Source organism: Hyperolius riggenbachi, chromosome 8 (genome assembly GCF_040937935.1).
Source record: "Hyperolius riggenbachi isolate aHypRig1 chromosome 8, aHypRig1.pri, whole genome shotgun sequence".
Lineage (NCBI taxonomy): Eukaryota > Metazoa > Chordata > Amphibia > Anura > Hyperoliidae > Hyperolius > Hyperolius riggenbachi.
Window position 1 is genome coordinate 231,184,093 of NC_090653.1, and position 27,471 is coordinate 231,211,563.

Here is a 27,471-nt window from a genome sequence, read left to right on the forward strand (position 1 = left end):
AATAGTTACATAACCTTTTGGGTGTATATCCTGGTTCAGCTTGCAAGAAGTTTTCCAGTTTTTACGACTTTTTTATGAGTTTGGGGGAAGTACTAGCCCATCCACACGGAGGTCTAGGCAGCCAATCCTCTTCCCGGGTCACTCTCCAGCTCCAACCTTCTGAACTGTGGCCAGGGGCCAAAAGACATCTGTTCCAGGACAGAGCACTGAAGCACTAAAACCAATACACTCCAGTCTGTTTCTTTAGGTAACATGTCCCGCTATACGCAAGAGCCAAGCGAGCGAGCGTAAGACGCGGGACAGACCTGTGAAATATGTCACAGAACACTCATGGTCAGAAAAAAAGTGCGATCAAGAGAGGAGGGTGGACATGCATGCGCAGTAGCACGTGACAACAGCTGTGGCCGGCAATCTTTTGGAGGCAGCACACAGGAGGACAGCGCAACCACGCCGAGGGACCAGACAGATTGCTAGGGGATGGAAGAAGCCCCAGGCAAGTAGATCTAATCTTTAATGATGGGCACACACAAAGCAATTTCTCATCCAGTCAACAGGTAATCTGATGGCAAATTGTAGTGTGTGCACATGTCCTGATTGATATAACAATCAAATTTCCTATTATAACTTTGCAAAATCGATCAGAAACAGATCGAACAGGTTGGAAATAATCATCCGTAGATTGGACCAGAAGTTGCATCGTGTGTTCTCAGCATGACATTTCAGCTCAGATACTCGCCAGTGAGTGGGTTAATCAGGTGTGATCAGATCACACCAAAAGTAAGAAACATGTCAAACTACATTTAACAATATCCCTGCAATGCAGTAGAAACTATAGACCCGATCCAATTCACTTTTTCTACAAGTTTTCTCCTAGATATTTTAACACTTAATCAATAAGATGTCTTTTAAGCCATCAGAAAGCCCTTAAGCCTGTTCTCCTGGGCTACTTCAAACCCGGACCTGCTGCGCCGCGCATGCACAGTATGCCCGTTCTACTCCCCTGTGAAATCACTACGCGACCACAGGGAGCAGAACGGACATACTGCACATGTGCGGCGTACATCCGGGTTTGAAGTCGCCAAAGTCGCCCAGGAGAACGGGACTGACCAGAGAAGAGTGGCAGAAAAAAGAAATGAACAGGAGGCAGGGTGAGTATTGGATTATTGCCCCTATCCACAACAGTTTCAGTTTTTACCAGAGCCTTTTGGTATCCTTTAAAGGGCAGCTCCGCACACAGCTTACATCATAGCTTTCCAACTTTTTACAAGAAGAAGAAATTCCTTTTAGTGCAGAAATATGTAGCAAAGAGACTAGAGTCCAACAAACCTTTGGTTATATAAACCATAAGGAATTCATAAACAAAAAGGCACACTTCTGTGCGCCTACAAAATCCTACTACGTTGTGTAGACAACAACTAAACACAGCAGTGTCCTTACTACCACCATTTCCCCCTCATACTGTCAGTTCACAATCAAGATTACTTATAATAAACACATGCCCCCAAAAAAGGAAACTCTTTTCTCAACCTACACCTATAAACTATACTAAAAAAGGAACTGTAGTGAAAATATTATAATGAGTAAAATTGCTTATTTTTAACAATATTAATTTATAGTTATTTAATCAGTTTTTGCCTACTATAATATCTTTCCTCTCCCTGATTTACATTCTGAAATGTATCACTGGTGGTGACATCTTTAGTTTTGCCAAGTGATCTGTGCAGAATGTTCATTGCTGAGAGTTCTATGCATAGAGGGAGATATTGCTTGCTTGGCAGTTGGAAAAAGCCATTATTTCCCACAATGCAACAAGGTTTATAGACAGTAAACCGTTACAACTATGGTCATGACATCACACTGTGGGAGTGGTTTCACCACAATATCAGCCATACAGACCCTCCTGATGATCCGTTTGTGAAAAGGTAAAGATTTATTGTGGGAAAGGAGGTATCAGCTACTGATTGGGATGAAGTCCAATCCTTGATTAACATTCCTCTTTAACACCTCCCCTTTCCCTAACTTACCCCTGACACTTAAAGGGATACTGTAGGGGGGTCGGGGGAAAATGAGTATGTATACAGGGGGGACACCCTGGCTACCTATACTGGGGGTATGTATACAGGGGGGACACCCTGGCTACCTATACTGGGGGTATGTATACATGGGGAGGCTCCCTGGCTACCTATACTGGGGGTATGTATATAGGGGGGCACCCTGGCTACCTATACTGGGGGTATGTATACATGGGTGCGCCCTGGCTACCTATACTGGGGGTATGTATACAGGGGGTGCGCCCTGGCTACCTATACTGGGGGTATGTATACAGGGGGGACACCCTGGTTACCTTTACTGGGGGTGGTTACCTTATCTGGGGGGACACCTTGACTCTACTGGTGGGGGATGCCTTATTTACCTATACTTGGTGTGGCTACGTAAACTGGGGGGGGGGGGCGCCTTGGTTATTTATACTGGGGGGACACCTTGACTCTACTGGGGGGGCATCCTGTGTTGGCGCAGCCACTCCCCAATGCTTCGGCCCCGCCTCCGGTTCACTTCTGGAATTTCTGACTTTAAAGTCAGAAAACCACTGCGCCTGCATTGCCGTGTCCTCGATCCCGCTGATGTAATCGAGCGCACAGCGCAGGCCCAGTATGGTCTGTGTCTGCGCAGTACACTCCTGGTGACATCAGCGGGAGCGAGGACACGACATTTGAGTTTCAGACCTTCCCACTTATGTCCTATAGGAGAGCACCTACATTAAAAGACAAGTTAGTACATGCAGATTTGGGCCCTTCTAAAAAAAGTACTTATAGATCCACCAGACCTAGTGGGACGTATCCCTGTTTGGGATGTGTACATTGCAATAGTGTAATTAGAGGCAGTTATATCACCCACCCCCATAGTGGTAGAAAATTCTTTATCAATGGTTGTTATGACTGTAATACCAGATATGCAGTATATGCTTTAAAATGTCCCTGTGGTCTGCTCTATATTGGACAGACCACACAAAGAGTGAAAGACAGAATTTCAGCACACAAAAGCACAATTAGAAAGCCAGCATTAGAACTAGCTGTCCCGTCACACTTTACACAGGCTAAACATTCTGTTAATCAACTGAGGTTTCAAATTTTAGAACAGATTAAACCACTTAGACGGGGAGGTGACAGACTCAAAAAACTGCTATATTGTGAGTCCAAATGGATACGACTATTGGACACTTTGTCCCCTAGGGGACTGAATAGAGAATATGATATGACACCACTTATGTAGGCCATTTTAATATTGCTCAACCCTTATAGTATGACTTAGACTTGTGTGGATACTGTTGTCCCTGCTTGTGATCTAAATTGTTGGTTTCCGTGGGTTGCTATGGCTGTGGCGTGCTCTGTTGCCATGCGGCGGGGCGGGGGGCGTTCCTGGATGCCGATGTATGCGCTGACAGCCCACGTGAGTGGTTACATCTATGCTCGCGTGGTTGCTCAGTGGGCGGCCGCGTTAGCGGCTTTCCATGAGGCAGTTCCCCATCTGGTCCGCCAGATGGTAGGCGTGACGGATGGGTGTTGACATCGTCTGCCTCACGCCCATTGGTCGGCGTTGCATTTGGCGTCGGACTTGCTCCCGCCCCGCCGCATGGGATGACGCGTCCGCTTGTACGCATGTCCGCTTTTTTGGAAACAAGTTCCCCATCAAGTCCGCATGGTAAGACGGACGGGGATTGGTCGCCACAAGGTGGCAGTGACATGTGATTGGCTGACTCTCCATCCAGCTAGATATAAAAGGAAGTGATTATAGGATGTTTATTGCAGACACTGATAGAGCTTGAGAAAGGAGGTTCTCCGAAACGTCGCTGTTAACTGTCATGTGTCTTTTTTAACCAATAAAAGAGCTGATAAATAGATGGTGCCGGCGACTACTTTCTGACATGACTTTGGAGATAGAAGCGCTGGATCTCCACTAGCCTTGGCACATCGAATGTGAAGAGTACTGGGGTGCTGTCTACATACAGTTGTTCAAGTCTCTTCCTGCAGTGGCCAATTATGTCTCTTCCTGCAGTGGCCAATTATGTCGCTTCCTGTAGTGGACTATCTGCTTTATATATATATATATATATATATATATATATATATATATATATATATATATATATATATATATATATCTATATACTGTATATATTGTATATTCCGGTGTATAAGACGACTGGGCGTATAAGACGACCCCCCCCCCCCCCCAACTTTTCCAGTTATAATATAGAGTTTGGGATATACTCGCCGTATAAGACTACCCCTCTTCCAACGCACATCAAATAATAATAATAATAAAAAAAAAAAATCATACACTGGTGCTACGTATGAACCAGATACTGGTGCTGTACTGTATGTGGTACCCAGTATATAACAGCATACAGGGGACTGACTGGTTGGATTGGTCAACTCTCCCTAGGTGGATTGGTCAGCTCTCCTTGTCTACCCGTTTATCAGAGAGGTATGGAAGAATAGATCACGCTGTGCCCATAAAACACACCTCTTTCACCCTTCTGGCCCACCTTTGTATCCTATTTACCCCCTTCTTTGCCTCTCAGATCTCGCATATGTGTGCCTGCGCCGCTTAACTACAGTCCTCAGCAGCGAGATCTGAGAGTCGGTAACAGGATAGGGCGTATCACCCAGCATCAATGATATCCAGTGTATAAGACGACCCCTGACTCTTTAGAAGATTTTCAAGGGTTAAAAAGTAGTCTTATACGCCAGAATATACAGTAGATCTCCCTCCCTCTTGCTATTATAAATAGAAACTAAATGATTGTACATGAGGTGTTTGGCCATAAATACACACGTTAGGATGCAATGTTTTCTTGCTAATTGGTCTCTATACACATCATGCCATGTTTAATTGGATGCTACCAAATATAACACCCTAAAAAAGATTTTGTGTGTACTGGCACATTGCTAAGGATGGGGATTTCACACAAAAGCCCTTAAGGACTTTAAAATGTAGTGTTGAAATACAAACCTGTGAGCTAGGCCAGTGATCTGCAAACTTGGCTCTCCAGCTGTTGTTAAGGAACTACAAGTCCCACGATGCATTGCCGGAGTCTGCCAGCCACAGTCATGATTCATAAAGGCAAATGCATTGTGGGACTTGTAGTTCCTTAACCACTTGCCGACCAGGGCTTTCTGCACTGATCAGTGCTGCGTGGGCTCTCCAGCCCGCAGCACCGATCAGGAGTGAGCCAGGGCGATCAGACTACCCCCCTTTTTTCCCCACTAGGGGGCGTCCTGCTGGGGGGGGGTCTGATCGCCGCCGGCTCTGTTCGTTCGGTGGGGGGGGCTCCTCAAAGCCCCCCTCCGCAGCCATTTTCCGCCTCCATCCCCCTCCGGCGTTTCCCTTCCTCCTATGGGCAGCGCAGGACGGAGATCAGTCCTGCGCCGCCTACAACAGATGCCGGCGAATGAGAATGCGGCGATCCCTGGCCAATCAGAGGCCGGGGATCGCCGATCTGCCTTATGGCGCTTCTGCGCCGTATGATGTAAACAGCGGGGATTTCTTCCCCGCCTGTTTACATTTTGCCGGCGAGCCGCGATCGGCGGCTCTCCGGCTGTTCACGGAGACACCCTCCGTGAACTGACATGGAAAGGCCGCTTGATCGAGCGGCCGTTTCCATGGTAACCCACAGACGACCAGTTTACACCAATCGGCGTTAGCTGATCGTCAAGAGGTTAACAGCTGGAGAGCCAAGTTTGCAGATTACTGAGCTAGGCCATTATTTGGACCTGGAATCTTGCACAGGATAGAAGGAAAACAGAGAGGAATGTACCCTGTATGTATTTAGAGAATTTAGCAAGTCAAATTCCCCTCATCTGTGACTAATCTCAACTGTAATTTTCTCTCTCAACTGTGTCAACTGGCTGCTTCTGCAGCTAGCTGACACAACAGCTAATTCGTAAGCAGAGGATGTTAGCCCTGTTGCCTCCATGAAAGCAGGAAGTAGACACACTGCAGAGTTATTGCAGGATTTGTATCAGATGTAACAAAGAAACACTTTTCTTTAAAGGTTATTATGCTGTTGCTGATCTTTTAGAGCAGAGGGGAAGTTCTGAGTTCAGGTCTGCTTTAAAGTACTGTGCATATACTCCGAAACACACAAGTTCTGCCATTGACTGTCACAGGATTATATTAATATCTATGCCTCAAATTGGGCTTCCTATTCCCCCAAAACTGAAGCCGCCTCACCCACAGAGGAATCCTGCTCAGTGTAATGGACACATGATCTGCAGTGAGCTCAGCTTCCAGCTGGAACTAACAGGGGTGGATTTGGGACTTCCACTGTAACCGATTTCTCATTATTAGGGAGGTGTACTAGACAGGCTCCCATATATGGAAGATTAGATGAGAAAGCTGTTTATACTGTGGAGAGAATGCAAGACAAAGACATCTCGCTAGTTGAGACATGCAGCCAGCTAGCAGCACTCACATTCCCTGCTGCCTCCCGCCGCATTAACCTTTTCCACGCCAATGGCTATTCGCTGCCTTCTGGGGACACTTAATTGAGCAAGCCTGCTACAGTACACACCTCCCCAGGGCCACAATGAAAGGCAGATGCGTGACCGTGTTACCCAATAAGATTCATATGTAGTGTCAACGTGTGGGGGGGGGGGGGGAGTGCAGGACAGAGCTCTGGAATTAGATCAAGACTCCTATAATTATGTTACACGAGTGTAATAGCTTTATGGTGCAACGGTTTATTAATCCCTCAACTCTATGATGTGTTAACAGGATGTGTGTGGAGTTCTAAGCATTCAACCCTTTCACTGCCAGCTGACTTGGGTAAGGCCAGAGCTGCATCAATCACAGGGCATTTTATTCTAGGCAGTTGCCTTGGGCTTGGAGAGAATCTTAAGCTGCGTACCCACCTGGCAATTTTCCCGATGACCAGCGATTTTTAAACAACGACGCGAGGTGGATACAGCCGCACGATTGCGAACGTCGCCTAGTGCCGTGCCGATGACGACGGACCGACGCGGCGGGTCGGTTCTTTGAGATCCCTGATGATAGCGCACAAAGTACCACGGAAGCGGGAGTCTCGCTCACGCCGCTGTGTATGTCGTGTGACCTCGTGCTTTAACCCGCCGACATGGGGACGTCACTGGACCCGTCCAGCAGCGAGTATGCAGCTTAGCAGTAAAAGTGAAGTATACTTTCCACTGACTGTATGCTTCACTTGCTTCACTGCATCTGATGGGTAACGTGGGTAACATGTGGGACCGCTTTCCTGTTCCGTTTGTGCCATTACAGGGAACACAACACAAAGGCCACTGTTATCTTAGCCTAAGGGCTTGTTTCCACTGTTGCGACGCGATTTCGGCCGCATTCCGACGCTTGTAAAAACGCATGCGGATGCGTTTCCGCATGCGTTTTTACCCGCGATTTCGCGTGCGATTTCGCATGGCAGGGTGCCATGCGAAATTAACCATGACACTGCCAGGGCTAAATAAAATTGAAAAAGGTGCGAAATCGCACGCGAAATCGCGGGTAAAAACGCATGTAACAAACGCATGCGTTTTTACTATTAAATACATTAGCGGCGATTCGCACGGATTCCCGACGCAGGCGAATTCGTTGGCTCTTTTGTGCGTTTTTTTACCGCTGAAAAAAACGCACCTCAACAACGCTACAGTGGAAACAGGCCCATCCACATGCATTACATGTGCGGATCTGCATGCGTTGGACGCATGCAGATTCGCGATAGTGGGAACGAGCCCTAAGAGATAACAAGCACTGCTGCTTGTGGGCTAATTATACAAAAATTACAGCATCTTTGAGGGCAAACACAACAGCGCTTAGGGCTCATTCACACGAGCGCCTTAGCACTCCTTTTTAGTTTCAGCGTTTGTTCTAAACGTTTACGAAACAGAAAAGTGCCACAAGCCGCATTTCAGTTGTATAACGTTTACGTGTCGGTTTTCTGGCATTCATTATTGTATTTTTCCCAGCTCTGTGTGTCCGATTGTAAGGTAAATGCAGAGAAAATGCTGGTTGCAATATGGAACATGCTGGTACCAATCCATCCATTTCCATGACCATCATCTGTGTTTGTGTGAGTAAGGCCTGAGGTAAAAAATAAACTGATGAGATAGACAAGTGTATCTATCCTCCAACTCCTAAAAATTACCTTTTTAGATATCTCAGTTTTATTTTATGTTGAAAAAAAAACTTAAAAAGTAGATTTATTGTCTGTGCTCAATGACATAGTCTTTCTCTGTCCCAGAGCTAAAGTATAAGAACTATTGACCTTTTCTATCTACCCCCTGCTCTCAGAAGCTGTTCTCTACCGGACAAGAGTTTTAGTTCTGACTAGAGAGAAACTGTCATTTGCTAACCTGAATGGTTTACTTTTTCAAGCAGAGGAAACAAGTAACATAGCCTAGTTATGTGTATGCTTGGTACTGTACACACACATGTATATATCTTCATGCCACACTTTAACTATTTAACCACTGTATTCAAACCTAAACTGGCACCAAACCTGTTTTTTCTTTTAATGCATTTCCTTGACATCTACCGATTTGTTGTATATATAGTCCAAATTACAAGGAGTTGCTTGCAGCCAAAACTGTTGACATGATACAGACTGAGAAACAACTGCCATACTGGCTGGCTGCCGCCTTCTCATTGGTCTGATGGCAAACAGAATATGGTACAGCACAAATCACAACCCACACAGCAAGGGCTGTTACAGTGATAAAGCAACAGGGCACACAACGAGAGGAAAGCCACCCAGAGCACCAGGCACCAAGGAGGAGGCTGACACCTCTGTGTTGCTGTATTTACTATGTGCTGTGCAGCCACACAGATCAGAAGCTGGTCCTGATTATTGTATTAACTCTTTGCACCCGAAAGCTCATTGAGACATTAATTACCAGATCTGTACAAAAACAAGGATTATAAATGACACCGCACAGCATGTGACGGGATGGCCTAGTGTAACAAAGTGATCCTTTGTTCAGAAAACAGTAGGCCAGATCATCATGTGCTGCTACATATGCAACAAGTGACACCTCCAATACATAGGTTAACCTTTCTAGCGATGCACTGGCAGATACAGACAAAACTCTCTCTTATCAAATCTGATAAGAGAGAGAGAGAGAGATCGGTCAGCTGCCCATCCACCACAGGTCGATTTCCGATCAATTTCATGCTGAAATCAATTTGGAATCGGCCTTGTGCGCTGCATCCGCCGCTGTGCCTTGCCTCCCTAATGTACAGGGCTGTGGAGTCGGAGTTGGAGTCGGAGTAATTTTGGGCACCCGGAGTCGGAGTTGGAGTCGTGGTTTCGGAAACTGAGGAGTCGTAGTCGGGAGTCCCATGATTTTTGTACAAAATCCACAGCCCTGTTAAGTATTAGACTAAGGAGTCTGAGTCGAGGAGTCGGAGTCTGAGCAATTTTGGGTACCCGGAGTCGGAGTCGTGGTTTCAGAAACTGAGGAGTCGGAGTTGGAGTTGGAAGATTTTTGTACCGACTCCACAGCCCTGCTAATGTATGCCCTCTGTGCCCTTGCAAATGTATACATTACCTCTCCGCGGCCTCTGGGATTCTGTCTCTGCATGCATGAGCGCCCCACGTGGGGCATGCGTGTATCCAGAGACGGAATACCGGAAGCCAGTGGGGGACAAGCGGATCCTGCTGAGAGGTAATGTAATGTAACATTTCACTACACATTTGCTTTAGTTTAGAAGGAAATAAATATATGGCAGCCTCCATATCCCTCTCACTTTAGTTGTCATTTAACCCCTTACAGACCGCTCCACGCCAATTGGAGTGAAAGCGGTGGCAGCCCCAGGGACGCTCAACGCCACTTGGCGTGAAGTCCTGGGGCGGGGTTTTGCAGGAGATCGCGCATGCCATGCCGATGCACGGAGCCGAGCTCAGTCTCCCAGCAGTGATTGCCGCTAGGAGACTGTTAGACGGCAAAACTGCCGTCTATTACTGCCGTCTATTTACACTGTACAGCGCTGCAACCTACAGCAGCGCTGTACTCGGGACAGCTGTGGGACACGGCTGTGCCCCTGGGAGGCACAGAAGCGGTCGGCTGTCATAGGCTAATGCCTATGACAGCTGATCGCTGTGACTGGCTAGCGGGGGGAGAGAGGGGAAAAAAAAAGAAAAAAAAAAGGGAAATTTTGTTTAAAAATTAAATAAATAAAAACAAACAAACATGCTGACAGGGATCAGAGCCCACCAACAGAAATCTCTGTTGGTGGGTGGGCAGAAAATCACTTGTGTGCTGAGTTGTACGGCCCTGCAGCGAGCCATTAAAGCTGCAGTGGCCTAAATTGTAAAAAATAGCCTGGTCACTAGGGGGGTGGTGTAAGCCTACAGTCCTTAAGTGGTTAACCCCTTCCTGGTCTCCCCACTAAATGTTTACCCCTTCCTGATGCCTAACCCCAATCTCCCTCATCATTAACCCTTTCCTGATGCCTAACCTAAACCACTAAAACTAATCTTCTCCTACCCTATCCCTTCTAAATTATTCCTAACTCTAAGGGCTCATTCACACTACAGAGCGCATACACGAACGCGATTCTGTGCATGTGTTGCCATCGTGCGGCCATCGCACAGAATACACGTTGTGGTGCGCTAGGAGCGCAGACATTGGCAGCCAACCTATCAGGAGAATGTGTGCGTTGTGCGATTAGATGTTCCCAGAAGCGTTACATCGTAACGCATGGGAACGCACACCTGTAATGTGAATGGTAACATGAAAGTCTATGCACTTTTATGTTGCCATGTAGATTGTACACTATGTGCTTTGCGTCAAAACTGACAGCGCAGCAGATAGTGTGAATGAGCCCTAAAAGATAATGCTGATACTCACCTTTTCCTGCGATGCCAAATCCAAGCTCTAGGAGCTGAAATCTCAATAGCCAGTGCCATGGCTATAAAACAGCCAAAAGGCTGCATCTACATGAAAACCCTTGCTATACAAGTAATGTTTGTGGCTGGTACACCATTCAAGTACCAGCGCCCACATGAATGGTGCAAGTATTTTTGCACCATAAAGTACTTCAAATTCAACTCTTCTTAACCACTTGCCGACCGCGCACTCATACCGCGCGTCGGCAAAGTGGCAGCTGCAGGACCAGCGACGCAGTACTGCGTCGCCGGCTGCAGGCTAATTAATCAGGAAGCAGCCGCTCGTGCGAGCGGCTGCTTCCTGTCAATTCACGGCGGGGGGCTCCGTGAATAGCCTGCGGGCCGCCGATCGCGGCTCGCAGGCTAAATGTAAACACAATACAATAATATCCTTATTTCATATTTAGTATAATCACTGACAGCACCTGTGGACCTTTGTCTTCTCCAAATGTGTGTGTATATTATAAATGTAAACACAAGCGGAAATAATCCGCTTTGTTTACATCCGTACAACGCTGCTAACAGTAGCAGCGTTGTACCAGATCAGCGATCCCCGGCCAATCAGCGGCCGGGGATCGCTGTCACATGACAGGCAGGAGCCTGTTAGAGGCTGCACAGGACAGATCCGTTCCTGTGCAGCCTCGGATCTCCGGGGAAGGGAGGGAGGAGAGGGAGGGGGGGGGGGGGGGGGGAATTTCGCCGCGGAGGGGGGCTTTGAGGTGCCCCCCCCCCGCAACACCCAGGCAGGCAGGAGCGATCAGACCCCCCCAGCACATCATCCCCCTAGTGGAGAAAAAAGGGGGGCGATCTGGTCGCTCTGCCTGCACCCTGATCTGTGCTGGGGGCTGCACAGCCCACCCAGCACAGATCAGCTAAAACAGCGCTGGTCCTTAAGGGGGGGTAAAGGGTGGGTCCTCAAGTGGTTAATTCTGATTTCTTCAATAATCATATCCCATGTGGCTATGATCACACAAAACACCACATAAAAAATGACATCATTTTTTGCTTTTTAAGCAAAATCATAAATGTGATTATTTTTTAGTATGACATGAAGCAACAGTAACATTTAAGTGGAACTGAGGGGGAAGACTCATTAGGACCGAGCCTTCCCTCTCCTTAGGTGAGTATCTGACTTTTTCTTTTTGAATCCGGTAAACATTCACTTTAAATCTATTAGGTTGCAGACAATGCGATGAAGATCACTTCTGATTGGATGATACTGGTTACTGCTGGAGGTCAATGAGATGCAATAATTCCCGGCTTGCATGCTGACTGCATGCAGTTTAGATCTTGGCCAATCAGTATTCACAGGAAGTGAAGGTGTCTGGTCCATTTCCAAGCTCTATACCAGTGTTTCTCAACATTTTATTGGTATGTACCCCTATTAAAACCCTGTACTCACCAAGTACCCCCTAGCATAGTAAACATTATCACAGGTACCCCTTGACAAATATATTTAATCCTAGTACAGGATACTTGGTTCCTAAACCATTTCCAAGCATTTGTTATTGCTTTTAATTAGCTAAAATACAAATCTGGTGTTTAAATGAGATTTATAAATTTTCTTAAACTCTAAATTTGTTGTTCTTCGTTAAGTATATCACGCCTGAGTCCCCCCTGGAACCATCAGAAGTACCCCCTGGGGTACGCGTACCACACGTTGGGAACATAGGCTCTATACGATATGCATTACATTTCCATGCAAGTTAGAATGAATTGCATCTAATGGACTCTAGTTACTTTGCGCAGAATAAACCTAATATTACATGTCTCACAACTATGAAAACTGTCATTCTCTTACAGCCCCACGTCAGTCCAAGGTTCAAATGTCCCCAGAGACAGTATCTGTACAAAGTGGTTTTCCTTAGAAACTCTAGTTTCCTACCGCAGCTCTTTAACATGTCTTCAACACATTTCCTCCTGATTACACATGCCCTGCTTGGTCATTCACAGCAAAGTAAGACAATAATAACCGCTTTGGTACGGTGTAAGTACTCATTTTAATGGCTCCATCTTCCGTGATTATGCAAGAGTATGTATGTCATGCTAATAGTTTCCATGGACAAATCTGCAGAAAATTTGAGCTGCATACTTCCCAGATAAGGTGCATGTTGCTAGGGTAATGCGCGGAATGCCGATGCATTGCAGCAAGCTGTGATACAATGCAGCCGTTCCGCCACTGTGAATCTAGCCTTAAACAAACTGTCATATTTAAAGGGAACCTAAACTGAGAAGGATATGGAGTTTTACGTTAAAAAAAAAAATACCAGTTGCCTGACTTTCCTGCTGATCCTGTGTCTCTAATACTTTTAGCCACAGCCCCTCAATAAGCATGCAGATCAGGTGCTCTGACTGAAGTCAGATTGGATTGTTTCAGGTGTGTGATTCAGCCACTACTGCCGCCAAAGAGATCAGCAGGACTGTCAGGCAACTGGTATAATTTAAAAGGAAATATCCATATCCTTCTCAGTTAAGGTTCCCTTTAAAGGACAACTGAAGTGAGAGTGATATGGAGGCTTCCATATGTATTTTCTTTTTAAGCAATGCCAGTTGCCTGGCTGTCCTGCTGGTCTGTTTGGCTGCAGTAGTGTCTGAATCACACAATAATGTCAGAATCACATGATCTGCTGCATGCTTGTTCAGGGTCTATGGCTAAAGTATTAGAGGCAGAGAATCAGCAGGACAGCCAGGCAACTGGTATTGTTTTAAAAGGAAATAAATAGGACAGCCTCTACACCCCTCTCACTTCAATTGTCTTAAGTCACTCTGGTGTGTTCGATTATCAGGGACGTGGAGTCTGAGCAATTTTTAGGTACCCAGAGTCAGTGGTTTCATAAACTTAGGCGTCGGGAGTTGGATGATTTTTGTACACACTCTCTAGCCCTACAGGAGCTGTGGAGTCAGAGTGGAGGAGTCAGAACAATTTTAGGTACCTGGAGTCGGAGTGGTGGTTTCATAAACTGAGGAGTCGGAGTTGGATGATTTTTATACTGACTCCACAGCCTTCTTTTACATTACCATTTGTAAATAAGCAGAGGAATAATTGAATGGCTCGCCATAAAGTATAGCAGAGTATAAATACCCCTTTTGCAGTTAAATAAAGTTAGTCCTAAAGAGTCGTACATAATGTTCACTACATATATCAAGATGTGCTCATTTTGATAAAACAATTCTTCAATGAGCAGATGGGGCATCAATGACAGCACAGCATTGTACGTACCATGGTTGGTAAACAGATTATCTGTTAAGATTTCTGCTGCAATCTGTGAGGTTTGCATTTCATAGTTTTAAAGGGGAACTTCAGCCTAAACAAACATACTGTTAATAAGTTACATTAGTTATGTTAATTAGAATAGATAGGCAATATCATCTTTTACCCACCCTGTTTTAAAAGAACAGGCAAATGTTTGTGATTCATGGGGGCAGCCATCTTTTTGGTTGAAAGGAGGTGACAGGGAGCACGAGACACAGTTCCAACTGTCCTGTGTCCTGATAACCCCTCCCAGCGGCACACACTAGGCTTCAAATATCAAATTCAAAATGTAAAAAATAAAAAAAATTGCACCAAAACAGCAGAACGAGAACAACATCAGAAATCCCATCATGCTTTGCACAGCATAAGGGGAAAACTGCCTGGGCAGTTTTCTTCTGTGCAGCTAAAAATGAGGCTTGTATAAGAGAAACAAAGTTGTGATGCTGTGAAACTGTTAAAGAAACACCAGGCCTTTTCAGTGCTGCTGAGTCGATTTTTAGTCTGGAGGTTCACTTTAAATACTTACCTCGGGAGGGGGAAACCTCTGGATCCATCTGAACAGCCTTGTTACAGCAATGAGAACCCTGAAGTGTGGCCTTTCTATGCATGTGCGGTAGCTCTATCCTGCTCCTCTTTCTTTGGAAATGGCTAGGAGAGATTGGGTCCCCGTTACTGCACAGGTACCTCATGCCTACGCAGTGGCATGGATCCGATAAAGCCAAAGAAAGCCGAGTGGGACAGAGCCATTGCGCAGGCGCAGGGAGCAGACATGTGGTGCACCTTCAGGGACCCACCACTGGAACGGCCAAAAAAAAGATTGCCTCTGCCGAAAATACAGCCTCATGATGTCTGCTTAAGATCCTTCATGCTGAATCTTTAGCGATCCCTGACTCCATTTTTCTCCCCACTCCCCCCAAGAAGCCACTCCGTCACCGATTCTCCCTCCACCCCCACCATAGCAAGTGATGCATCAGCAGCCTGAAGGCACTGCACTGTCACTCAAGTCATTGAATGGGTGACAGAAATGCCTCTGTGTGTACGAAGATACATCACAATCAAAAGGATTTATACTTACCTGGGGCTTCCTGTAGTCCCCACACTGTCAGCCTCAGTAGCCGAGGACTACTGATGCATGCGGGGTCCCATGCGCCTCCTTGGTCGTGCACCCAGAGCCGAGAGTGTTCTCCTGCAGCGCAGTTAGCTCATGCCTGGAAATGCAGAGGCAGAGCAGACCAAGGAGACGCATGCCCAGGGACCACGCATGCAGAGTTGTCCCCGACTGGCTCATAACGGGTCGGTTCACACAGACGCTTGGCGGCGTCCTCCGGCCTTCCATTCTGCGTCATGTTCGGGGGCGACGCCGGGCTTCCTGCGGCGATCGTCAGCGTTCTGTCATGATCGGTGGTTTTCATCCCAGGGGACATGAAGACGCGGCGGTGGATCGATCCAGTCGCATGAAACGCCACGGTAAATCGGGATTGGAATGCCACATTTGCGCGATCGATGGTAACTCGCGCGATGCTGTTCACTTGAATGGGAATGTGTAGCCGACGATAGCGTCCGTGTGAACTGGCCCTTAGGGACTTTACTGGGGCTGCCAGTAGTGGAACAAAGGGGACCGGAGAGATGCCAAGGGAGCCCATGGACTACAGGAGAAAGTCCCAGGTAAGTATAAATCCCTTTGATTGCAACATCTCAGGTACACTTTAAGGAGGGACAAATGAGGAAGAAAAGAGACAGAGGCATTTGGTTCCCAAAAATGGACTGTCCCTCTGAAAAAGGGACAGTTAGAAGCTATGCAGCAACCCCTTGACAACTACAGGAGTGATTCCTCATACAGACAGCTTCACGACAGGCACTTTACTGCTTTTGCAGCAACTTTTGTGTTAACCCTTAAAGTACAGGGAGTTGATCCGCAGCCGGTGACACTGGAGCTTGCTGGGGCTGGGCATTAAGGGATTACACTGATCAGGGCTCTGACACATCGCTGCCTGGACGGGAAGCAGACGCGACAGCAGCTCTCCCCCGCCCACTGTGACTGCGATTCCCAGTCCAGCCTCTCTGCCTGCCCCCATCCCGTCTCATCAGAAAACAAGGAAAGTCCCACGGATTCGCGGAAGTTTGTGCTGCGGGGAATTGTTGCTGTCGATCCCCCCGATCTGGGCATCGCATGAGAAGAGAAGCCCCCGGAGATCCGAGCTGAAACTATGGCCGCTACGGCGCTGCTGCTCCTGACTGCAGCGCTCCTGGGCTCGTCCCGCTGCTTCAATCTGGACGCGGAGACCCCCAAGATCCACTCCGGGACGCAGGGCAGCTACTTCGGCTTTGCGGTGGACTTCTTCACCCCCGATGCCTTCGGTTCCTTCTTGCTGGTCGGGGCTCCTAAAGCCAACACCTCGCAGTCTCGCATTACCCAAGGTGGAGACGTGCTTAGATGCGACTGGAGGAATGCCAAGTGCCAGTCTATTGTCTTCGACAGCACTGGCGATCGCTATTTCACCATAAACGACCCCATCGAGTTTAAATCCAATCAGTGGTTTGGGGCATCCCTGAGGGCAAAAGATAATAAGATCCTGGCGTGTGCCCCCCTGTATCACTGGAGGACTGAGGCCAAGCCAGAAAGGGAGCCAGTTGGGACTTGTTACCTGAAGGATGGAGATAAAATCGTAGAATACGCACCCTGTCGATCTAACAGCAAAGCAGATGCCCAGGAACAAGGCTTTTGCCAGGGTGGTTTCAGTGTGGACTTTACCAGCAAGGGCCGAGTGTTGCTAGGAGGGCCGGGCAGCTTCTATTGGCAAGGCCAAATTATTTCAGACACAGTTGACGACATTTTTAAAAAATATGACCCCAAAAAATATAGCATTGTGTATGAGAATCAGCTGGCCACACGGGCTGCTAGCCCACTGTATGACGACAGTTACTTGGGGTATTCTGTTGCCGTGGGTGATTTTAACAGTGATGGCATTGATGACTTTGTCTCTGGGGTGCCAAGAGCTGCCAAGACATTAGGAATGGTCTCGATTTATGATGGTAAAGATATGACATCGCTGTTCAATTTCTCTGGAGAACAAATGGCAGCTTACTTTGGTTACTCCGTGGCAACAACAGACATTAATGCAGATGGCCTGGTGGATCTGCTAATCGGGGCCCCTCTTTATATGGACCGTGGATCAGATGGTAAGCTTCAAGAAGTCGGGCAAGTTTCTGTATATATTCAGCAAAGTTATCCTGGCCTTCAGATTATAGCAAAATTACCTGGTTTTGATTTGTTTTCAAGATTTGGCAGTTCTATTGCGCCTCTTGGTGACGTGGACCAGGATGGTTTTAATGACATCGCTATTGGTGCCCCTTACGCCGGAGAGGGTAAAAAGGGCCTTGTGTACATTTATAATGGCAGGAGTTCTGGCTTGAGCTTATCACCATCTCAAGTTCTGGAAGGAAAGTGGGCATCTACAACCATGCCACCAAGCTTTGGCTATTCCATTAAAGGAGCTACTGACGTTGATGACAATGGCTACCCTGATTTAGTAGTTGGAGCTTTTGGGGCAGACAAGGCTATATTATACAGGTCTAGGCCTGTTGTCTCTGTTAATGCCATTCTGGAAGTGACACCATCCATTCTAAATCCTGAAAGCAAAACTTGTAGTATTCCCAATGGGCCTATGGTCTCCTGCTTTGATGTGAAATTCTGCCTCAAAGCAAGCAGTAAAGGAAATGTACCCACACCCCTTCAATTTAAAGTTGAACTTTTGCTCGATAAGCTTAAACAGAAGGGAGCAGTTAGACGAGCCCTGTTCGTTCACAACCAACTGCCCAGTCATTCTAAGAACATGACAATAGCAAATGGTGGAAGTTTCCGTTGCGAAGAATTAAAGGCATATTTGCGGGATGAGAATGAGTTTCGGGATAAGCTTACACCTATCACAATCTTCATGGATTACCAAATGGACTATAAAGCTGCAGCTGATGCTTCTGGACTGATGCCTATCCTTAACCAGTTCACCCCGGCAAACCTGACCAAACAGGCTCATATTTTATTGGACTGTGGTGAAGACAATATCTGCAAACCTAACTTGATTCTATCAGTTGAAAGTGAGCAAAAACAAATCTACATTGGAGATGATAGCCCATTGACTCTTTTTGTTGATGCTCAAAATCAAGGTGAAGGTGCCTACGAGGCAGAGCTTTTTGTACAAATACCACCCCAAGCAGACTTTATTGGTGTTGTTCGAAACAATGAGAGCTTGTCACGCTTGTCCTGTGCATTAAAAACAGAAAATCAGACCCGTCTTGTTGTTTGTGATCTTGGAAATCCCATGAAGGCCGGAACAAGGGTCTTGGCAGCCTTACTATTTAGCGTCCATCAGCTTAGCGAGATGGACAACTCTGTCAATTTTGACTTGCAGATTCAAAGTTCCAACCAGTATGACAATTCCAGTGCCAAACAGTCGCTGCAGATTGCCCTGGCAGTCTTAGCTGCTGTTGAAATAAGGGGGGTTTCAACACCAAATGAAGTCTTCCTGCCTATTGCAAACTGGGAACCCAAGGAAGATCCAGAAATAGAAGATGATGTCGGCCCTTTGGTTCAGCATATCTTTGAACTTAGAAACAATGGTCCAAGTGCCTTCAGCAAGGCAATCCTCAATATACAGTGGCCATACAAGTACAAAAACAACGATCTGTTGTACATCGTTAAATATGAAATTGATGGCCCCATGAACTGTACTTCTGATGTCGTAATTAACCCTCTTTCACTGAAACCAACTGTTACACAAACCGATGAAGCTAAAAATGTGACCCGTAAGGATCGCAATCGACGTGATGTTCAGCAATTTGAAAGCGAACTACAGACTATTGGTTGTGGAACAGCGCAGTGTCTCAAGATTGACTGCCATGTTGAAAGAGTGGAAAGAGGTAAAAGTGCAATTCTGTACATTAGGTCGAGGCTGTGGACTGCAACATTTATGAACAGTGAGAACCAAAACCACTCCTATTCCTTAAAATCTTCTGCAACGTTCACGGTTTTAGAATTCCCTTACAAAAACATGAATGCGCCTGATCTACACAACTTCACAGAGGTCACAACAAACATCCTGTGGGTGAACCAGTCCTCTAGTGCTCCAGTACCAGTGTGGGTCATAGTACTTGCAGTGTTATCAGGTTTGCTTCTGTTGGCACTGATGGTTTTTGTAATGTACAAATTTGGTTTCTTTAAACGCATCCGACCTCCTCAGGAGGAAACAGAAACAGAACAGCTGCAGCCACATGATAAGGAAGGAAACACTGATGCCTGAGCTAATCATTCCTAATTTTTTTTTTTACCAGGAATCATTTGTAGTGCCCTTTTGACACTGAAAAGGAAAACATTTTAAAGTGGGCGCCTAACTTCTGCACGCACTGCCGGCAATCATTTCTGAAGCCTTAATAGGCAGCTGGGGTTACTGCCAGGTTCCGTTATGTAAATCGATGTGGGTTAATTCAATTATGTGATGCAAAAAACAGTGAAGTAGAAACTGTGGTAAACTATAGCAACCAATGAAATTTGGTTTACTTTAATCAGATCCACGAGGGCCCACCCAGAATTCTATGCTGTAAAGGATACATGTTGTGAGAGGAATACAGAGGGTGCCATGGTTGACTGCCTTTAAAAATGCTACTGGTCTGTCAGCTGCATTGATCCTCCATTCTTCACCCTGAACAAGTATGCAAATTAGATGTTGTGTTCTGACCTGACTGGTGCATGCTTGTTGCAGGTATGTGACCCAAGGGGTACTTAAAATAGGGTTAGAGGTTGACTGCACTTACAAAGCGCAGTAATTAAAAAAATGGGGCATTTTGGATAACTGTACTTGTAATTGCTTATGCATTAAGAAGTGGTTGCCTCTTTATTCCTCTCACTTCAGGTTTTCTTTGTAAATGTATATGCATTTTTGAGTTTGGCCTTGTGTGTGTTGTGGTACATTTTGGACACTTTTTATAGGTCATTCTTTAAAGCAGTGTTCCCCAACCCTGTCCTCAAGACCCACCCACCAACAGTGTATGTTTGCTGCAAAAGGTACTGTTGGTGGGCCTTGAGGACGGGGTTGGAGAGCCCTGCTTTAAAGGATGTCCGAGCCAAATAAAAGGACTTACATAGAGTGCATACATGTGTTAGCAACATTATCCAGCCAAGGGCCGCGTCCTCCCCCTCTACCCAATGCAAGCCTCCATTTCTCTGTAATACCTTTTGGACTAAACCCTGACCACCTCTGATTGGGACCTTTGAACCAGATACAATATGCTTTGCACATGCTCAGTGTGTTGACGCATGCTGCTTTGGCAGCGTAAGGGCCACAACTGTGCATATAGTATATCTGGTTAAATTGTCGCCGGGGGGGGGAGGGGCGTCATGTCAGAGCATAGAAAGGAAAGCTTGGTGAGTGAGTGTTTGCGGAAGCTGTCCTGGACTGAATAACATTGCTCACACACGTATGCACTTTATTTAAAGTAAGACATAGATGAACATGAAAAAGATTTTATACATACCTGGGGCTTCCTCCAGCCCCATACGCTCTGATCGAACCCAGGTCCGTCGTCCTCCGCTACCCGCAGCCATGAGAACCGGGACCCCGCTCTGCCGTCAGTCAGAGCCAGTCTAAACGTAAGGGAAGTGCGCTGTTTGCGTATCTCTGCAGCAGCCACGGGAGAGATACGTAGAGGGCGCACTTCTCCTGCGTAGGCTGGCTCCGATGACGTCAGAAACGGGACCCGGTTCTCGTAGATGCAGGCAGCGGAGGACGGTGGCGTGGGATCAATCAGAGCGTATGGGGCTGGAGGAAGCCCCAGGTATGTACAAAAATTCTCATGTCCCCATCTCTGATTCCCCTTAAGTTTGTTTTTTAGCTGGGCTAGCCTTTTAATACATTTTCCACATGATGAAATGGATAAAAAAATGTGGTTGTGTGTATTTAACTTGTTGCCTTTAAAATCCACCTAGATTCTTATATACATTTCCATTCTGCAGAAGGTGTAATTGTAGTGAAGCAAGTCTAAACTGCAGTATGCAGATTTTTACACGGATAGTATTACAGGTGTGTACTGCATTTAACTTTAATACATTCCTAAGCACAGAGGTGAGAGTGGGTCCCTGTATATTTGGTTTCTATGAGTTGCTACATATTACCGGTCATTACTGCGTTCTGTTTTGCTACACGCATAGAAAATGGGAGAGGAGTTCTCCTAATAAGTGTTGGTGTTCAAATTCGGGTTTGTGAGACTTGGAAACCTGAATTCGCCAGTCACCACATTTCAGCACCCAGACATGTAGACAGGGTCAGGGGGAGTTCACTTTATTTGCGCTTCACGTGAGCAAGGTAAAGCGCAAATAATTGAACTCCCCTGACCACATGTCTCGGCGCAAAAGTGGGCTGATGAGCGAATTTGGGATTTCAAATTTCAATAGCCCCAATTCAAACACCAACACTACACTAATATGCTGATTCGTTTTTGCTGGGAGATAGAAATTGGGATAGCAAATCCCCCGAATAATAAAACCCCAGTTCCAGCAACATTGTTATTTTAGTTTGGGATAGTGTGATAAAAGGATTAGGCACACCTTTTGGATTCTTATTACAGTCATGTGTGTCCCTTTGTAAGAACTTCCACGGTTTCCTGTCTGGATAGGAAGTGGGGTCAATGTAGAAGTCTGTACCACCTCCAAAGTAACTTCTGTTTATAGTACCATACATATGGATGGAACACTAAACAGAAGTTACTTTGGAGGTGGTGCGGATTTCTACGATTAAAGGTCCTGTGGTGCTTTGGACGAGGACTGCACACCCCACCCGATTGCTGGGCAGGCCGCTGAGTGCGATTCCTACACTCATACTGGATAGGAAGTGGGGAAATCTCTCCCGAGAGTGACAGATGTAGCAACGAATAAAATATTTTGTACAGTTGGAAAGAGTTAGAAATCACAATTGAATGGCGTCCTTTTCGGGTTCCCTAGAACTTCCAGCCTCCATACTGAGGCAATGGAGGAGCTCCGACACATGAAGGGAAGTCTCTGCTGACACAGATGACAATTAAACCCCTCCGAAATGTTTCTAGCCATTTTACACACAAACTAAAATAACCACACATCTGGAACTGGGTTTTAACAAAGCTGCTGATGAAATGCATCAGCTACTAGAAGCTTTGTCCAATCCCAACTTCTGCCTCCTGGGCGGGGCTGGTCAGCTTATTTAAAGTAATTTTTGGGCTCACCCAAAATAATAGGGTTACTTTACTGAGGATGGAAAAGAGTGATTAATACTGGGAAATAGTTTTTTTTTTCCCCTTTAATATGTGCACTGTACAATGCCACCTATATTTAACCTGAAGCGAGAGGTATATGGAGGCTGCCATCTTTATTTTATACAATACCAGTTGCCTAGCAATCCAGCTGATCTCTTTGGCTGCAGTAGTGTCTGAATCCCACACCTGAAACAATCATGCAGATGGTGTTGTTAGACCTCAGTGAGACATCTGATCTGCATATGCTTGTTCAGGGGCTATGGCTAAAAGTATTAGAGGCAGAGGATCAGCAGGACAGCCAGGCAACTGGCATTGTTTAAGAGGAAATAAATATGTCAGCCTCCATATACCTCTCACTTCAGGTAAAGTTTATCTAAAGTACAATTCAAGGCAGGCAGCTAAATGCACAGCTGAACTACTGACAGGAACTATATTATCTAGCAGTGAAGTTGCAATTCTGTCCAGTCATGTGATCAGCCACTTCTGTCACATTGCAAGGCCAGCAAGTGAGCTGAGAACACTAGCTACCTGCTTTCTTATTGGATGTTGGATGCTTTTGTATTAGCAGAGCTGACTAGGGGTGATGCCTGGCTGGCTGTGCAGGGTGAAAAAGGTGTGTGAATCACAATACAGAATAGAGCTGTAAACTGTATGGAAGGCAGAACAATTTTCATACATAAATCTGAGCTGTCTTATTAAGCTGTTTGACTAGGATTTTGCTTGAAATGTTACTAAAATGCAAGTTGTTTAGTTGTATGATTTGTCACACTGGGGCAACGGTGAATGGCCTTGCTAGTGGTGGGAGTGACATAGATACATCGCTAGCTGATATGCTGTAAGTAGTATTATAACTAGCAACAGGCCAACACTGATCCCATTGCTGCCAGTGCCATTGCCTGCACAGTATTGCTAAAGCCTATCTAAACCCACAGTTGAACAAAGCAGATTATGAAAGCAATCATTTTGATAAATGTACATTTTAAATGTATTTCTTTAAAGGACGAACTTTGTGCAGCATTGCTTGCTACATCTGTGCAGCTATCTGTCCATGCAGGCTTTATGCTGGGTGCTGGGTACACACAATGCAATTTCCGTTGATTACCCAGCATTAGGGCTCAAACCCACTAGCAGTTTTTTCTAAGCGCTAGTGATTTGAATAAGTTCTTGGTAATGCAATGCTATGGGGGATTTTTATAAAATCACATCACTTTAGTAGGATCACACCCATAGCATTATATTAGCAAGAGCTTTTCAAATCACAAAGTGCCCAGAAAAGCGCTCCTAGTGGGTTCCAGGCCTTAGACATCTAGGTGCACTTGTTTCCTGTTACCAGAAATGAAGTCTGAGGCCCAGTGCACACCAAAAACCTCTAGCAGATCCGCAAAACGCTAGAGGTTTTTGAAGCAGATTTTCCGAGTGATTCTAGGCATGTTTAGAGAGGTTTTCTAAACATGCCTAGCATTTTTTGGAGCGTTTTTGTGTAGCAGATTTCATATATTGTAAACAGTAAAGCTGATAGGCCCAGTGCACACCGAGCGGTTTTTGGAGCGATCCGCCGGCCGCATCCGCCTCTAAAAACGCTTGTCTAACGTATTGCAATGGGATGGTGCACACCGGCGGTTTGCGGTTTTTGCCAAGCCGCAAACGCGCCTCCTGCTGCGCGTTTGCGGTTTTCGGACGCGTTTCGTCCTCAATGTAAAGTATAGGAAAAACGCAAACCGCTCTGAAAAACGCTAGATCAGAGCGGTTTGCCAGGCATTTTTGTTATAGTAGCTGTTCAGTAACAGCTTTTACTGTAACAATATGTGTAATCTGCTACACAAAAACGCACCCAAAACCGCTAGGTATGTTTAGAAAACCTCTCTAAACATACCTAGAATCGCTCTGAAATCGGCTCCCAAAACCGCTAGCGTATTGCGGATCTGCTAGCGGTTTGGTGTGCACTGGGCCTTACTGAACAGCTTCTGTAACAAAAACGCCTGGAAAACCGCTCTGATGTAACATTTTTCAGAGCGGTTTGAGCTTTTCCTATACTTTACATTGAGGCAGAAATGCTTCTGCAAACCGCAAAAAATGCTGCAGGAGCCACGTTTGTGGTTTGCTAAAAACCTCAAACCGCTGGTGTGCACCATCCCATAGAGATACATTAGAAACATTAACGTTTTAACAAGCGGCAGCGGTTTTGAAACCCCTACCAAAAACACTTGGTGTGCTCCAGCCCTTACACCTACTTCCTGATAACCACATCTTGCCAATTACTCATGTAGATACAGGTTTTCTGCTGGAATTCTGGGAAATATGACATACATTTCTACTTCGTGTGTCACATGGTCACACCAGACTGGTTCACCCACCAGCTGAACCCAGAGAGAAGAGGAAGCAGGCTACAGTGCAGTTCCCTGCACATCTGGCCAATAGACAGTAGAATCTAGTATAGTATAGTAAACTCTGATAAAGTAAACCTTTGGCTATACTAAATTCAGTTTCCAGGTCCTGACCACACACCTGTACGAAAATAAGAGGATTTTATTGTCTAGACTGTTACTTCTGTACTCTGATTCTATACACTTATCATCCTGATTGCTAATAGAATTTGCCCTGTTCAGTTTTGGGTTTTAATTGGTCTTTAACGCATTTTGGGTCATTCCTTGATTAAAATGAAAGCATGACTAGCAAGGACTTGACAATATGACATCAGTTTTGGAATGTAGCAACCAACCCAAATTTTTTTTGTTTCATTCCCCCAAAATGCTATGGGTAAATAAAAGGTCGGGTGGGATGTGGTTGCTATGGGCAGCGAGAACAGTCGGACCGTCTGAAATAGGCATATGGTACTTGATATATGCCATATATTACAATGTTTGGCAAAGCTGTCCTCAAAGACCACTATGAGTTATCGTATTTCATATTACAGCCGACAGCGAACCTCACTCATTAGATAAACTGTAATTATGACAATACATTTTCTAGTAAATGGTCACCAAGAACAAACTCGACAAATACGGTTAGATTTTTGATGAATTTAGTGTCTTTTCTTATTTGCACAGCCTGGTTTTGTTTTGTTTTTTTGTTTTTTTAGCTTTTCTTCACAGAAACTTTGCTTTTGTTTTTATCTGAACACATTTCAATTCTGCATCTTCAGAGAAAGCACTGAGATTTTATTGCTACGTTACGATAATTCAGATTTGTGCCATCTTTGTTACTTTTTGAAATGCCAATAAATTTTGCTATATTTTTAGAACCTGTACCACTTTTGTCATGATCACTGTGTGTATACCAGAAAAGGACTAGCTTGCTGGCAAGGCATGCTGGGATGTGCAGCTGCTGAGGAGCCTGGAAGATGGCCATGCCTGGTCTACCTTATAAAATTAAAGTGGGGTTTGCACCCATCTGTTCATGTCAATAATGTAATTAGTATAGTTATTGGTTTATGAAACATGTGCTGTCAATTGGAAATGTCCCACAGAGGCAGGTGCATGTCACATAGAGACCAGTGCGTGTGTCACACAGAGGCAGGTGCCTAACACAGGTGCAAGTACGTGTGTTGCACAGGCGCAAATACATTTGTCACACTGAGGAAGATGCATCTGTCACACAGAGGCAAAGTGTATATGCAGCTCCTAGTACTAAAAGTAATTGAAGGACTAGAAGTTCTCTAACCCCAAACATTTTACCCTTTATAATATATGATACGTATTCCAAATGGGGGGGGAGGGGGGGTGCCTTAAAATGTTCTTGAGGCAGTTTTAGCTTAAATTTTCTAGTTTTCTTGGTTTTTCAAATACTGTACATCGACAATTTGGGTTTGTAAATTAAAAAAAAAACCAACTGAATTTTGGGTGCACGCCTACTTTTTATATTAGGTTCCACTCAGAAAAGTATGTGAACCATGTTGCGACTAGTACACATATGCCAATATTTACTTTTAATATGATAAACTATCTAAACATAGTCAGGTTGTCACAAAATCAGAAGGTACTGTAATTGGGCTTCAAACTGTTCAAAAACAATAGCTATCCCTATCCAAGTACATGGTTGTTGAGAGCGTGTTGGGAAAAATGAATTGATTGCACACGTCATGTTGTGTATATGAGTGGACAATCGACTAACACAATAAGATCGGACATAAAAGCCATTGTACTCATCATAAAGATGCGTACACACCTTTGACGGATGTCGCACGTCGGGGATCAGGACCTGAACCCCTTGGGCGACATCGATGGGCAGGGCTACACACACGCATGTTAGCTATGTAGCTGCCAACGCACTGTTGCTATGTGGGAGAGGTGATGGAGGGACAATGAGCGGCGCAAACAATGAGACCGGTGTTGCTAGGGGTGAGTAGATCCACCGGAAGGCTGGGGGTCAGGGGCTGCCATACACATGCCAGATTATTGACTCAGCCGACTTAAGTCAGGCGTATGTAGGGGTCTTTACATTGGTTTGGCATTCCTGTCTGATCTGTTGCTGTATGGGAAATTGGACGATTGTCCTCAAGATGGAGCACAGATTTACCCATCTGTACTAACACTAAAAGCCCATACACATGCTTAATGGATGTTGCCCGATGGAGATCGAGACCCAATGCCTTGGGTAATATCACTGGGTTTAAATCATCATCATCATCATCATCATCATCATCTGGGCCAAAAAAGCGAGTGGTGAGAACAAAGCCGTCACAAGGTAGAGATGGGCAGCGGTCAATAGTCCGGTTGTTGTACGCATGCTGGATTATTGGCATAGGTGGTCATCATCAGCCTTCTTTAATCCTGCGTGTGTACGGGCCCTAAGGCTTCACTGTCACGAATCTAGCCTGTGTAGAGAGATCCAGCCTGCTGGACCATCTTGTCCAAAGCGCAGGCCGTGGCTACGGTTCTCCATTGTGCGCCATGCCGTCATCCCTCCACAATCCTTCATAGGAACAAAACGCATTGCTAGCCTGCAGCCATATGGTGTTGGCAACAGCCCTTAACAGCCATACAAATTCTCAAGATCATCCCTTTTCCATGCAGGCTGTTGTAGGTAA

At 45.7% G+C, this 27,471-nt stretch overlaps 2 protein-coding genes across 6 annotated transcripts in view; one reads left to right on the forward strand and one right to left on the reverse strand.

The window, feature by feature from the left end:
* Nucleotides 1–27,471, reverse strand: part of FGD1 (FYVE, RhoGEF and PH domain containing 1) — a 268,404-nt gene that overhangs the window by 77,214 nt on the left and 163,719 nt on the right. The gene's annotated exons all lie outside the window — the stretch shown is intronic.
* On the forward strand, nucleotides 16,179–23,647 carry ITGAV (integrin subunit alpha V). The gene has a single exon (XM_068248304.1). The coding sequence runs from the start codon at nucleotides 16,376–16,378 to the stop codon at nucleotides 19,463–19,465; it is 3,090 nt and encodes a 1,029-aa protein (XP_068104405.1). The 5' UTR covers nucleotides 16,179–16,375; the 3' UTR covers nucleotides 19,466–23,647.